We start from the raw sequence: 14,595 nt of genomic DNA on the forward strand, positions 1-14,595 counted from the left end.
TTGAATGATGCAGGAGGTAAGGGTGAATTGGGCTTCAATTGCTGATGAATCAAGGGAGGAAGAATTTGCTGCCACTGCGAAAACAGAGAGATGAAGAAAATACTGAGGTCTTTCTTTGGCTAAGAGAAAGAATAGTAGTTTTCAGGGAGAGGACATAACGTTTGCAGGAGCATATTGTTTTATGGACAGTATTGGTGAACCTTTGTCCATATCTTTCTGTAACTATGACTTTTCTACTCGCTGTCTGCTAATGGGAAGACTTTTTTTCCCTTCTTTTTTGCAAGTTCTTTAGGCTGCGTTATTTCATATGATTTCAATGAAATAGTTCTTTTTAATTAAAAAAATATCAAAATGATTATAGATCAAGTAATATTCTCATTGTTTATCAAATTTGTTGAGGGCATATTGTCATACAGGCTCACGGGTCCAGCTCCTAAGAAAGATAGGGGAGGCTCATCAGAGCCCAATTTACCCAAAGAACAAAACACGCACTCCAAGATCCAGAGGGTGAGCCGAGGAGTGTGTCAACAACTGAGAGCGGAGAGACTATGACACAAGAGTCAAAAAGGGAGGTCACTCCCACTCAAGGTACGCAACCACATCATTTTGTTTAAGCATCAAAGAGTGTTAAGTCAAATTTCACACTATTGCAAGATCTTTAATTGTGCAAGACTCCTTGAAAGTTGACCTGTTCCCTAGAAAGCAGAGTTAGTAGCATCAATTCTTGTCTATCGTATTTACTCATCAACAAAATTATAAATATAATCACATAAATATCCATGTTTGGCTTTGTGACTGTTATCTCTCTTTATCTTTCTTTTTATAAATACCCTTTTTTCTGTAGTATTTGTAGAAGACTGTGTTTCTCAATTCCTAAAAGAAACCAATAATATGAAATAAAAAGTGGTAATCCCACACCAAGAAGGCCAATGATTCTTTAGGAAGTTGGTAGGTAAGGATAATTATTAGAGGAGATTCTGTTCAAACTTGAAAAAAATCTTGATTCTATCCATCATACTTGAGCAGAAATGCTTGTTTGATGTGTGCTAGAATAAGAAATGGGAAATCAGAAGTGGAAACAAAAACATTTGAACTCTATAGGTATGGGAAAAGAAAAGAGAGAGAGAGAGAGGAGCCAGAGATAATGACACTTGCGAAAATGGGGCTTTGGCAAGGGAGAAGTCGAAATTGATTAACAGTATTTGAATGTTTGAAAAACAAAAGAAAATTAATGGTGGGTCGAGTGAATAGAATCAAAATTTGTTTCATTGTCTCATTTTCCTAAACTTTTTATACAGATGGCTCACTCAATCAGCTGGAGGACCAATCCATCAAGTGCATCCCTTCAGGTATTTGATTGTTTTTCTACCAACTTCATTCTCTCCCTTAAATTCTTTCTATCAATTGAAGTAAAAATAAAGCAAAGGCCAAGATCACAGCTCTGGAGTTGGGTCCTTATTCTTTCATCTGTCTCATCCTTTATTATCATGTGGCTTTTGAAATTGGGAAATGATGATTGAAGAAATGGTGTTTACCTACTTTCAAATGGCTTGTCCCTTTGTTTGTTTTATTATTTTTTTAAATTTTATTTTGGGAAAAATTATAAAAAATATCTCCATCCATTTTATTTTCTTTTAAAGGTTGTAACATTACTCTTGACTGTTCATAAACGTTTCAAAACTATCTATAGGGTAGAAATCCGTTATAATGTAGGAGGGAATGTTGATTTAGTGATGACTTGGATGTGACAGTGACTAAAATACTTATCTGGATTAAGTTAGAAAGAACGATATTTCATCATATTGACTTTTTGTCCAACACATTATAATAGATTTTCTACTTCAAATGCAGTTTTGAAATATTTACAAAGGTAAAAAGATAACTTTTGAAAGGATACCGTTTAAGAGTATTCTTTTTATAATTTAACATTTTATTTCTTTTATATTCATGAGTTTGAGTCAGCATGTGCATACTTTAACTATTTTCACGAGACAACTACCTAACCTTACTGTATTTGATTCTCAAAATAACTCGTAAGATATTAACTTTTTCTGTAGGTGACCGCTACGAGTTCCACCTATCTAGAAGTATGCCTTTATTATTGTAGGGGGTGGCTTATAGGTTGTTCCTTTACGATTGAATGTGCCATCTCTTTCAATACAGATTTGCTTGGTGCGCATCTCTTTCATTTCATCACTGAAATGATAAGCGTGGTGGGGTAAATGGCATCATCCTTGTCCACTTTATGAACTCTGCATATTATGATTGGATGCCTTTGCTCATATTTGATAAGGCTTTTGCATATTGAGATTGGGAAAATTGCATTACAATGACTACAGACAAAGTCCTTTTTCTTGGCCTTAGGTAATGACATTTCTTTTCTTTTTCTTTCTTGGTAGTAGTTAGTTCTTGGTATATTCTTTTGACATGTGAACCACTTGTTGTTGGTTTAGGCTATAAATCCTAAAAGCTTACAATTCCAACTTGTGATCCACTAATTTTTTGGCTCATAATTAGTTCTTAGCACTTTTTCCTTAGAAAGAGAGAGATGAACAAATTTTCACTTTTTTTTTTATGTAAAAAGAAGTTTTGAACTTTTTCAGTTTTGTTTTTTCACCTTCCAATATTTCATCTTTAGCTCTCTTTCTTCTTTACTTCAGAATCATTTGGATTGGTTATGGGCTTTTGTTTTAAAATGATGTTTTGGAATGGCTGCCAAGTGTTTATGGAAGAATACAAGATCATTCTATGACGATAAGTAATGAGTTAAAGTGAACAATATCTGCCAGTGATAGGCTTGGGCTGTTAAAATGGAATCAGAGCCCCCAAAAAGGGTGATGTACCAGCGAAGATGTTGACCCTCAAGAGGGGTAGATTGAACAATATCTGTTAGAGATAGACTTGGGCGGTTAAAATGGTATCAGAGCCCCCAAAAGGGGTGGTGTACCAGCGGGGATGTTGGTCCTCAAGAGGGGTAGATTAAACAATATCTGCTAGTAATAAACTTGGGCTTTAAAATGGTATAGAGCCCCCAAGAGGGATGGTGTACTAGCGAGGATGTTGGCCCCAAGAAGGCTGAATTGTGAGATCTCCAAAAGAGGTGGTGTATTAGCGAGGATGTTGGCCTCCAAGAAGGCTGAATTGTGAGATCTCCAAGAGAGGGGTGGTGTATCAGCGAGGATATTGGCCTCCAAAAAGGCTGAATTGTGAGATCTCCAAGAGGGATGGTGTATCATCGAGGATGTTGGCCCACAAGAAAGGTGAATTATGATATCTCACATCGGTTAGAGAGGGAAACGTAACATGCCTAATATACGCGTTTTAAAATAATGAGGCTAGCGAAAACACATAACATGTCAAAACAGACAATATTTGCTAGCGGTGTTTGGGAGGTTACTATATATATATATATATATATATATATAATTATTGTTGAATGAGTTGGAAAATATGTGGTTGAGAGTTAAAACAAAGGGGGGTTGAAAAGTAAGGCATTGTCCATATCTTTATTTATTTTCTTTCTTTGTTGTTGAGACCCATTCTTTGTTCACTTTATAGTTTCACAAATACAAATGCCCATTTATTAAATCCATGCATGCTCCTCACAATATTACTTTAGGGAGTATTTTGTACATGTGAAATATTCTTTCACATACCACTTTATACTTCAAAAATAAAATTAAAAATCTACTTTTCCTCGAGATTTGAATGGGTTTCTGTTTCGTCTATCAGACACTTTGAGTTGCTAAGAGATTTGAATTTAGTTTCTATTTGGTCTTAGATGTTCTAAAAGTGACACATTCGATCTTCGAGATCTAAATTTGATTTCTGATTAGTTCATAGGTTTGAAATTAATTTCTAATGAATCCGAGGTTAGAAAATATAATAATAATAAAAAAAAGTTAACTCATTCAAAAAAAATTATATGTTCAATTAGAATTTTAGCCTGAACTTTCAATTTTGTATGTGATACATCCATAAATTTTAAAGAGCGTTTTGGTATCTAATAATTTTTTTTATTTTTTTTTTAAAAATAATTGATCACATAAAAAAACAATGATTTTTTTTTATTATTTTATTTTTTATTGGATTCCATTTGATTAGATAATTTCTTTTTACTATTTCACTTTGGGTTTTTTTTTACCATCTCCATTGAGTGTTACCTTTGGATATAATCATTAATTAAGGGAGGTGAAATAATAGGAGCATTATTTGTTGGGAAAGGAATCTAATATGAGGTTCTCCACTATGTTCCTCCATATGGACCAAAATCATACTACAATCTTTACACATTTTGACATTTTTTCAAAAAAAATTGTAATATTGCCCTTAGCTACTCGTTATTCATTATCATCGTTCTATCTCAGATGCTAACGTGTAGCTACCGTTTCATGCACCATTTAGAAAAAACACTAAATTTTTAATTCTTTCGATATATCGTTTGTAGGGCTAGATTTGTAAAAACCTGGAAAAATTAGAACTAACATCCAATTTGTTGAAAATGATGTTGACTTTTTGGGATACTTTGATGGAAGAATTGACTACTTTTTTTTTTTTTAGGTTTCAAATGTATAATGAAAACTTTGTTATAAACTTGAGGTCGGGTTTTGGTGTTCGTGTCATCTGTGACTTTTTTTCCCTTTTCTTTTTTCAAATTCAACGGACACATTAATTGAATATTCAAATTTTTGACATGTTTATCGATAATATATGTCAAAATAAGCTTATATAGATTTTGCTATGTATCGCTATAAATAATAATACTTTTAGGGGCTTACATATAAAACGTTGAAAAAAAAACTAGTATCTTAGGAACGTTTGAAAAGCAGAAAATATTCATCAACATATCTTAATCTTATATGAATTTAGCTGAATAACAATTGACATGTATTCTTTCTATCGAGATAAAGGTTTAAATCTTTATATCTCATATTAAAAATAATATATATTTGAAAAATGTTGTTATATTTAATATATTGCTAAGTTACCAAGATTTTAAATTTGTTATAAACATTGCTTTAAAATTAATAAAAAACCCATTTTTTTAGCAACTTTTTAATATTTTAATTTATTTTTGTTGGATTTATTGCTTTTTATTATTGTGAATGTGATCCACTCATAATATTTCTACTTTTTCCTTTTTATTTAAAATTTATTTATTTTTCACTGACAATATGTTTCTTATACGTAACGAACTCTTAAATTTTTGTGATCCAAAAAGATTTTTCCTCGTCAATAAATAAATAAATTTATTTATTTCAAAAAACTTTGTAAATAAAAAGTGTTTAAAATCAATATTATAAAGTTTTTTAAAAGATATTTGATTGAGAGATTATTAAAATTAAAAAAATTATAATGGATAGAATCACTTTTTAATATTATATAATAATAATTTTATAGAAATATATATATATATATATTTAAATATTTAAATGAAAGCATTTACCGCAAACACGTTTGTTTTGGGATTCTTACCATTGAGTCATTGAAAATAAACGACTACTTTCAATTTTTGTAAGACTACTTTCTTTCAGATGTAGTGTCGGTTCATTCATATACCCTTTTCCTTACTCGAGCATCATAGGTCCACAAATTTCTATCTTAGTTCGTCATCGAGCCACATACTACTAGGATATGTTCTACTCTGATACCATTTATAATATTTCATGCCAAAAATCTAAAAAATCCCATGCAACAGTCTAAGTTCACCGCTAGTAGATATTGTCCTCTTTGATGTGAAAGTCCCACATTGGTGAGGACGAGAACGAAACACCATTTATAAAGGTGTGAAAACCTTTCCCTAACATGACAATATCTACTAGCGGTGGGCTTAAGCCGTTACATTCCATGTTCAGAATTTAAATTAAATCAAAATTAAGAAAGAGAGAGACTAAAAAAGTAATTTTTATAAAATTTTAGTTAATATTATAAATAATAATACCTAGGCTTCATTAAAAACTATATTTATTACCATAAATAAACATTTAAAATATTGAATTATAAAGTCAACATAATCAGCCTGAACTCCATATATATACATATTATATATTTTGGATATAAAAAAAAACTATATTATAAAATATCCAAATAAAGTATTTGCATTAAAATACGTGACATTTTAAAATGTTGTCGTGATGCATAGAATATTCTTTACTTACCAAACTTGTTCTCTTTCTTTTATATAAATATTTATATCATAATTATTTAATTAAAACCTTAATTACTTTGAACTAAATTTCTAATTAAATCAATTACAGAACGGCATATAAGAAAATAGTCAACAAATTGAGTTAATATTACGACACTTGAAGTTAAAAATAAATTAAAAAAAGAAAAATCGTTTGAAAAAGTCAATAATTGGAGAGAAAACGATATTTTATCTTATAATTTTCAAACCAACAAATTAAATACAAAAATAATTAATTTAGGAACAAATTAAATGCTTCAAGTGGGGTGTGACAATTACATATATAATTCATTATTTTTTTATATTATGGTATTTACCATTTTTTTATAATTATTTTAAGTAATGTTTTTAATTTTCATAGTTATGAGTTAATTCTAATATTAGAAATATAATCTATTTTAAAACGGTTTAATAAATATTGCGTGAATTAAATAAAACGTTATATTATAGATTTATATGTAATTTTTTTAATTTACTATAAATTTTCTTACCAACCAAGATTAATTACGATAATGGAAGAATTTCGGATCCCACATTGGTTGATATTGTTCGTTTGAGTCTGTTTTGTATCGTCGTCGGCCTTACGGTTTTAAAATGCGTATGCTAGGGAGATGTTTCCACACTCTTCAACCGATTTGGGATCTCATAATCCATCTCTTTGGGAGCTCAACGTCCTCGCTAGCACACTACCTAGTGTCTTGCTCTGATACCATTTGTAACAGCTCAAACCCAATGCTAACAGATATTGTTTATCTTAGTCTGTTACATATTGCTGTCAGCCTCATAATTTTAAAACGTGTATGTTAGAGAGGAAATGGTTAGTTTCCCTCTCCAACCAATGTAGGATCTCACATTGAAGCTCGAGCTATTTTGAAGGATCGAGACTTGTTCAACGATTAGGGTTGAGTCATATTTCTTTGGAGTTGCATCGATATTTTTCCTCATACGTCTTGACATTTGAATATATGTGATTCGTGAAAAAAGTTATTCACATCTATCGACACAATACGATAATAGATTCGTGGTTGGTTGTTGAATTTAGGGTTTCGTGTTCGACGTTCAACTGATGCAGCCAATGAGATTTTTGAATGAATAATATATTATTATAAAGTTAAAAAAGTTAGTTTAATTACAATAAATTATACATTAACAACATTAATGAACGTAATTACATAGATAAAATATTGAAGAATGGTGATGAAAGCTTACCTTTTATAGTTGGATCTACCAAACATACCAAAATGGGCAAAGAATTGTCTAGAATATTTGGTAGGAAAATAAAGATAAACATCAACCAATTATATATATATATAAATTTAATTAAAATAAAGCTAAATTGTTAAAATAGACGGAGATAATAACCCAGACCCACCATAGATATGTATTTTTTGGACTTTAAAACTCGTGTATTAGTGAAAGGTTTTCACACTCCTATAAATAGTGTCTTGTTTTCGAGAGCCAACGTGTGACATTACATAAAAGATACTCGGTCCATTTTTTAAAAGTTTAAAAAAATTAAAATTTAAAATTATTAACGAGCATTTTCGAAATACTTTTAAAAATTTAAAAATATTTATTAAGAAATTTCATCCAAAACTAACGTTTTATGTGTATTATTAAAATATTTGAAAGTGGGAGATATTACCCAGAAACTTCATTATTTTGTAAAAAAAAAAAATTCATTTGAAGAGATATATTTTATTATTATTATTATAATATTCGTATAACGACCGATACTAAGAAAAAGTCCGTTGCAGAGAACCAGTGGCGGCTGAGCGGTCAACTCCCAGTCAAACCAAATACCCCAATTCCCAAATTTTTAATTTCGTAGAAACTTTGGGGATTTTCAGTCCAATTCCAACATCTCCTTCTTCTCCGAAATCAAACCCAAATCCTATTCTTAATCCCACTCTTTAATCTGTACCCAAATCCCCCTTTGTCGCCTTCCGTCTTTCCCCTCATGATTTTCACCTCGATTTCCTCTTCCAGATAAGGATCTCCACGCACGGCCACTTCTTCTTCTTCTTGTTCTTCATCTTCTTCTTCCCAGATCTCTAAGAACCCCAGAATCTCTTACCCCATCATGTTTTTTCGCTAACAAAACCACGAAATCCCATTTGGGGTTGCGAAATTTTCTGTGTTTCTCTCGCTGTTTGTGTTTTCGAGCGTTTTTCTTTGATGGGTTGCGCCACTTCCAAGCTCGACGATCTCCTTGTCGTGTCGCTCTGTCGCGAACGTTGCAATTTTCTCGACGAAGCGATTCGGTTTCGCCAAGAGTTCGCTGAGGCTCATGCCGCGTATATTCTCTCTCTTCAAGGGGTTGGGAAATCGTTACACAGTTTTATTGAACCGGGTTTTGTTTATTCTGAGCCCTTTTCTTCGCCTAAGCTAAAGCTACCTCCTCAGAGGAAGGGCGACCCTGATCTTGAGGGTTCTAATTCGCCTCTTCATCGTTTATCTCATTCTAATTCGGATTCTCACCTCCATTTGCCCTCTGATTCTGACGATGATTCCAGTTCGCTTCACTCTTCCGATCACTCTTCGCCTTTGCATCAGACCCATGACGATCGTTTTGATTTTCGTGATGGGAATCGTGGTGGGTTTGTTTCCGGCGGCGGCGGTGGCGGTGGTGGTTATGTGCAGATGAATTATATGCAGAACAAAGCGATGCCGTCGGTGGTGCATCAGCAGGCGATTAGTTCGGAGAGGGTTTATCATATGGGTGAATCTTCTTCTTCCTCTGGCTATTATCCTTATTCTTATTCGAATATGGATTCGAACCCTTATCCGAATAATGGATATCCCAATAATGGCGGTGGGTACGGCGGTGGGTATGGCGGTGGTTATGGCGGTGGGTATGGCGGTTCGCCGCCTACTGCTTATGGGGGTATGTCGAATATGCTACCTCCGGCTTTATCATCGAAGCCGCCTCCGCCGCCGCCTTCTCCTCCTAGAACCTCCGCTTGGGATATCTTTAACTTCTTTGAGACTCCAGCGGTGGCGAACTACTACGGCTCCTACACGCCGGGAAGGGATCCGAGGGAAGTGAGGGCGGAAGAGGGAATTCCCGAATTGGAAGATGTACGGTATTACCAACCGGAGGTTGTGAAGAAGGTCCACGGTGGCCAGAATTCGGCCGTGGACGGTGGTGGAAAGCAGACGAATGGCACGGTAGATGTCCAAATGAAGGAAGTGGACAAGAACTTAGCCGCCTTGGCTTATCAGACGAAGCCAATCGCTGTAGTTGGTGATGCCGTGAGGCTTGTTAATAAGAATGTTATGGACGACGGGAATGGAGCTCCGGCGGTTGTTGCTGCAGCATTCAACGGCGGAGCTGGTTCAAGGGATGTTTATGAGGCTGTGAGAGAAATTGAAGCTTTGTTCAAGAAAGCCTCGGAGTTCGGCGATGAAATTGCCAAAATGTTGGAGATGGGAGAGCTTCCTCATCAGCGTAAGCATGGTAAGTTCAGACATGTTCTTGTCTTTGTTTTGAGCTGAAAGTTATTGTTGTTCATGGTGTGGCTGTGTTGTCTAAGATGTTGATGGGCTCTATCATTATCAGCGTTCTCGGCTCGACTGCCTGCGTCACGGAGGAGAGCCAAGTCCTCCGCAAAGCCTGGCTTTGCTGAAATCGTTTTTGTCGAAGATATGGGGATGAGATCTGGAAATCTGTCTTCTACCTTGAAGAAGTTGTATATGTGGGAGAAGAAGCTCTATCATGAAGTGAAGGTATGTGTGTTTCTTTGTTGGTTTAAGCTATACTCTTGCAGTTTGGGTTGTTTAGAAATCTCAGTTCTTTTGCTCTCGTTTCTCGTTCAAGGAATAAGAATCTGTTTTCTCGTTCAAGGAATAAGAATCTGTTTATTTTTCCTCCGAGAACTAGACATATCCTTATAAGGGTGTCAAACCTCTTCCTAATAGACGCGTGCAAGGACACTGACCCCGAAGGGGTGGATTGGAGTGCTCACATCGGTTGGAGAAGTGAACAAGTGCAAACGAAGACGTTGGGCCCTGAAGGGGTAGATTGTGAGATCCCACCTCGGTCGGGGAGGAGAACGAAACATTCTTTATAAGGGTGTGGAAACCTCTACCTAGCAGACGCATTTGAAAAATCTTGAGGAGAAGCCTGAAAGGGAGAGTCTAAAGAGAACAATATCGGCTAGTAGTGGGTTTGGGCTGTTACAATATCTTTATTCTATGTTTAAATGCAGGAGTTAATTTCTATACTATGAACGTTCTCCGTCTGAATTTTCTGCTTGAATCCGTCTTTTGTTGTTTAGGGGTGTGAAACATTCAACTCGTGTCGCTTTCTTTGTTGAAGTAGTTTAGTGTGTTCTTTTAAGGAAGTTTATTGATGTCCTATTGCCACTTCCACCTGCATATAACATTTTTACTTTATCGATTTATCTTCGTCCTACAAAGACATGCTTCCGTTGACGTATATAGCCAGTAGTTTTACAGTTCGTATGTCGTATCTAGAATTCGTTCATTAGTGTGGCCCGAGTTCATTAGGGCAACGATAGTTTTGCAGGGTCTGTCGTTCTCTTACCATTGTAACTGAAGAAATTATGTTTATACATTTCTCTAGAGGGAGGAAAAGATGCGTTTGACCCACGAGCAGAAGCGTCGTCAGCTCAAACGTTTACACGAGAGAGGTGCCGAAGCCACGAAAGTGGAGGCCACTCAAACATCCATAAAGACCTTGTCGACGAGCTTAAACGTTGCAATTCAGGTCGTTGACAAGATTTCTGAGACGATAAGTAAGATCAGAGATGAAGAACTCTGGCCTCAAGTGAATGAACTGATTCAAGGGTATGTGTTTGGTTTGTTCCTCCCTGTTTCGTTTGCTCGACATTGTCTTCTTGGCCGTTAAACGTGGAATGTATATCGATTTCAGGTTAACGAGGATGTGGAAAGGTATGCTGGAATGCCATCACGCTCAGTTTCAAGCGGTTAAAGAATCCCGTGGTTTAGGCCTTATTCGGTCTGGTGGGAAGCCTAGCGATCTCGATCTTCGAGTGACATTGCAGCTCGATCACGAGCTTATTAGCTGGACGGCAAGATTCTCGGGTTGGATAAGCGCCCAGAAAAATTTTGTGAGATTCTTGAATAACTGGCTTCTTAAATGTCTCCTGTATGAGCCTGAAGAAACAGCTGATGGAATTGTTCCTTTCTCACCTAGCCGGATTGGTGCACCACCCATCTTTGTTATCTGCAACCAGTGGTCACAAGGTCTTGACAGATTCTCCGAGAAAGAGGTCGTTGATTCGATGCACGTGTTCGCTAAGAGCGTGCTTCAAATATGGGATCATGATAAGCAAGAACTGCGTCAAACGATGATAACGAACAAGGATCTCGAAAAGAAAGTGAAAAAGATTGACCGGGACGATCAAAAGTTGCAGAAAGAGATACAGGCTTTAGACAAGAAACTGGTTCGGGTAACTGGGAACGTGCAAGACGATGGCACTAGCAATGGCAACTTGCAGGCAGGTCTGCAATCCATTTTTGAGGCCCTTGAGAGGTTTGCATCCGACTCGATGAGAGCGTATGAGGAGCTTTTGATACGAAGCGCCGAAGAAAGTGCCAAGACAAGATCATGAAGGAGGTTGATCGGTTCGACAACGTTGAAGAGTTAGTCGATAATCCCTTCCCCTAGTTTATACCGACTCGAACCTGACCATATTACTCGGGACCAACGTAATGGAAGTTGCTGTTACATTCTGAAGCAACTCCCTCCAACTCACAATGCATAGAAACTTAACCCGAGACGTCTCCCGATCAAACTTTACTGAACCATTCAGTTTATCGGTATGGGGGTTAAGAAAGCCATGGCTACTGGTCGAGACCGGGCTGATCTACTGTGCTGCCATTTGTGGATTGAACAAGTTCTTGCAGACGATAAACAATGAAGGATTCGAGTGAAATCCGAGCTCATTGCAGAGCTAGGATTGAACTATAACGTCGTCTTGTTCTTTTACACAAAATTTAAGATGAAATGAAATGAAAATATTTTGATTTTGTTCTGAAGATGAAGAACAATGTAAAGTCTCGAAATATAAGGACCCGTTTAGGGGTAAAAATGTAATATTTTGAAATCGGTTAGGTCCGACTATTTTTCACCTTTTTTTAATCATAATAATGATTTAAAAATTGATTTTGATTAATAATGTGATGGTTTTGTCTAATATGACTACACTCATATTCCCCACGTGCTTGAATATTAAAATAATAATCTCAATTCCTCTAATTTTGGATTCTTCTTTTAATTTTCTTTTTATTATGAGTTTTTATAAAGAAAATAAATTTAAAATGTCTAATATCTTAATCTGTAATCACGAGCGTTTTGCTAAAAGAAAACTGACCAAGACTCTCCACAATGGTATGATATTGTCCACTTTGAGTATAAGCTCTCATGGCTTTGCTTTTGGGAAGTGATATTGTCCACTTTGAGTATAAGCTCTCATGACTTTGCTTTGGGCTTCCCAAAAGGCCTCACACCAATGGAGAGTGTATTCTTAGATTATAAACCTATGATCATTCCCTAAATTAACCGATGTGGGACTTTCATCATCCAACACCTCCCCTCGAACAAAGCACGCCTCCCCCTAATCGAGGCTTGTCTCCTTTGGAGTCTTAGTCATTTTTGACTGCCTTCGTACCTTCAAGGAGGCTTGACTCCTTTTTGGAGTCCTTTGTTCGACATTCGAGGATTTGCCAATCTATTGGCACGGCTAAGTTTAGGGCATGGCTCTGATACCATGTTAGACGAACACGACTCTCCACAATGGTATGATATTGTCCACTTTGAGCATAAGCTCTCATGGCATCACTTTGGCTTCAGATCCCAGCTCAAATTTTTCTTTACAGATTGGACAATGAGAGTTGGTTGCAAGGTGCATTTGGCCAATCTTGATTGTAAGCATTGCTTCTATAGAAGAGTTGGAAGCAGGAGTTGGAACTGGATCCCGGTGTTCATTCAAGGAAAGCTGTGCAGCTAACTCTTCGAGTCCCGTACGCTGACTCGATCTACCTTCTGGAGTGACGCTAGCAAAAGTCATACCAGGCATGCGTTCATGGAATAACCAAAAAGTGTTGAAAGAATCCAAAATCTTCCCTGGGACAGAACTGGGTCGCCTCCTAACGTCGAAGTCAAGTGTAACGGTTCAAGTCCATCACTAGCAAATATTGTCCTCTTTGGGCTTTCCCTTGAGAGGAACGCATTTGGTAGGGAAAGGTTTACACACCCTTATGAAGGGAGTTTTGTTCTCCTCCCCAACTGACGTGGGATCTCACAATCCGCCCTCTTCAGGGCCCAACGTCCTCGCTGGCACTCGTTACTTTCTCCAATTGATGTAGGACTTTCATCATCCAACACATATGACAACTGAGACTACTCAGCCCAGACCAAGAGTTATGTTGGGTTTGATTCTTTTCGGTTTGGGTCGAGTCTAGTTTTTTAAAAAATAAAAAATTCAATTCGGTTCAAGGTTTAAAGCTTCTTTTGTCCCATAAAATCAACCAACCAAATCCCTACTAGACATGTGAATAAATAATATTTTAAAAAATTAATTAAAAAATGAACCATCCAAGGACAAATGGGTTGGATCAAGGTGTCAACCTTATTCACTATCATTTGATTCACCAATCCAACTAGCTGGATATTTCGATTTGGGTCAAAAAATTTCTCCACCCGTACCCAATTTAACTCAAAAACGTCTTCTCCCGCCGTAATATTTTCAAGTATTTAATATAAAAGTGATTAATGGAGGAGAATAATAATAAAAAAATTCAAGTGTCTTTTCCCCCTAACTTTTAAATATAATACAAAAAAAAGGAGATTATTTAAAAGCTAAAAAAAATATTATTAACAAAATAATCAATTACTTTGAAAATTAATGTCTTGTAATTAAAAAAATAAAAATAAAAATAGTATAAAATAAAATAATATAAATATTAGGTAGAATTTGAAAACAATCATTATATCACATTTTAAAATCAATTATGAAATGATGGTGTTTCAAAATTAAAAAAAAAAAAAATATATTAAATAAATAAAAGAATTTGATCTTCATAAATTAAATAACACCAAAAACAATTAAAAATTAAAATTATATAATAAACATCCAAAATAAATAAGACAATTATTCTATAAAATAGGTATAGCTTTTTTTTTTTTTTCTCTTTCTAAATTTGATTCTTAACTTTATTTTATATTATTTATTATTTTTTTAATTTCCAATTTTTATTTATTTATTTGTTATTCCATATCATTATAATGGTAAGTGTGAACATTTCTTAAGCTTTGAGGCTTTTCCTCCTGTCTAATCAACCGTATTTTTCTTTGAAATTTCCATTAATGGCATCCAATTGAAATTAAATATATTAAAAATAAAAATATTAAAATGAGA

The 14,595-nt window shown here is 35.2% G+C and overlaps 1 protein-coding gene across 1 annotated transcript; it reads left to right on the plus strand.

Annotated features, from left to right (window-relative positions):
* Positions 1-7,945: 7,945 nt before the first annotated feature.
* Positions 7,946-12,299, plus strand: LOC111469755 (nitrate regulatory gene2 protein-like). The gene is made up of 4 exons (XM_023115169.1): positions 7,946-9,647; positions 9,750-9,916; positions 10,776-10,999; positions 11,085-12,299. Exons 1-4 carry the CDS (start codon positions 8,366-8,368, stop codon positions 11,785-11,787), a joined length of 2,376 nt encoding a protein of 791 aa, XP_022970937.1. The 5' UTR covers positions 7,946-8,365; the 3' UTR covers positions 11,788-12,299.
* The last annotated feature ends 2,296 nt before the right edge of the window (positions 12,300-14,595 follow it).

The sequence above is a fragment of the Cucurbita maxima genome, unplaced genomic scaffold (assembly GCF_002738345.1).
Source record: "Cucurbita maxima cultivar Rimu unplaced genomic scaffold, Cmax_1.0 Cma_Scf00041, whole genome shotgun sequence".
In the NCBI taxonomy this organism is placed as follows: Eukaryota; Viridiplantae; Streptophyta; class Magnoliopsida; order Cucurbitales; family Cucurbitaceae; genus Cucurbita; species Cucurbita maxima.

Excerpts from the sequence above, each read along its gene's own strand:
- LOC111469755 (XM_023115169.1), top strand. The coding sequence starts at position 8,366 with ATGGGTTGCGCCACTTCCAAGCTCGACGATCTCCTTGTCGTGTCGCTC. Across the intron at positions 9,917-10,775 it reads AGCTCTATCATGAAGTGAAG|AGGGAGGAAAAGATGCGTTT; the intron begins GTATGTGTGTTT and ends ACATTTCTCTAG. Across the intron at positions 11,000-11,084 it reads GTGAATGAACTGATTCAAGG|GTTAACGAGGATGTGGAAAG; the intron begins GTATGTGTTTGG and ends TATCGATTTCAG.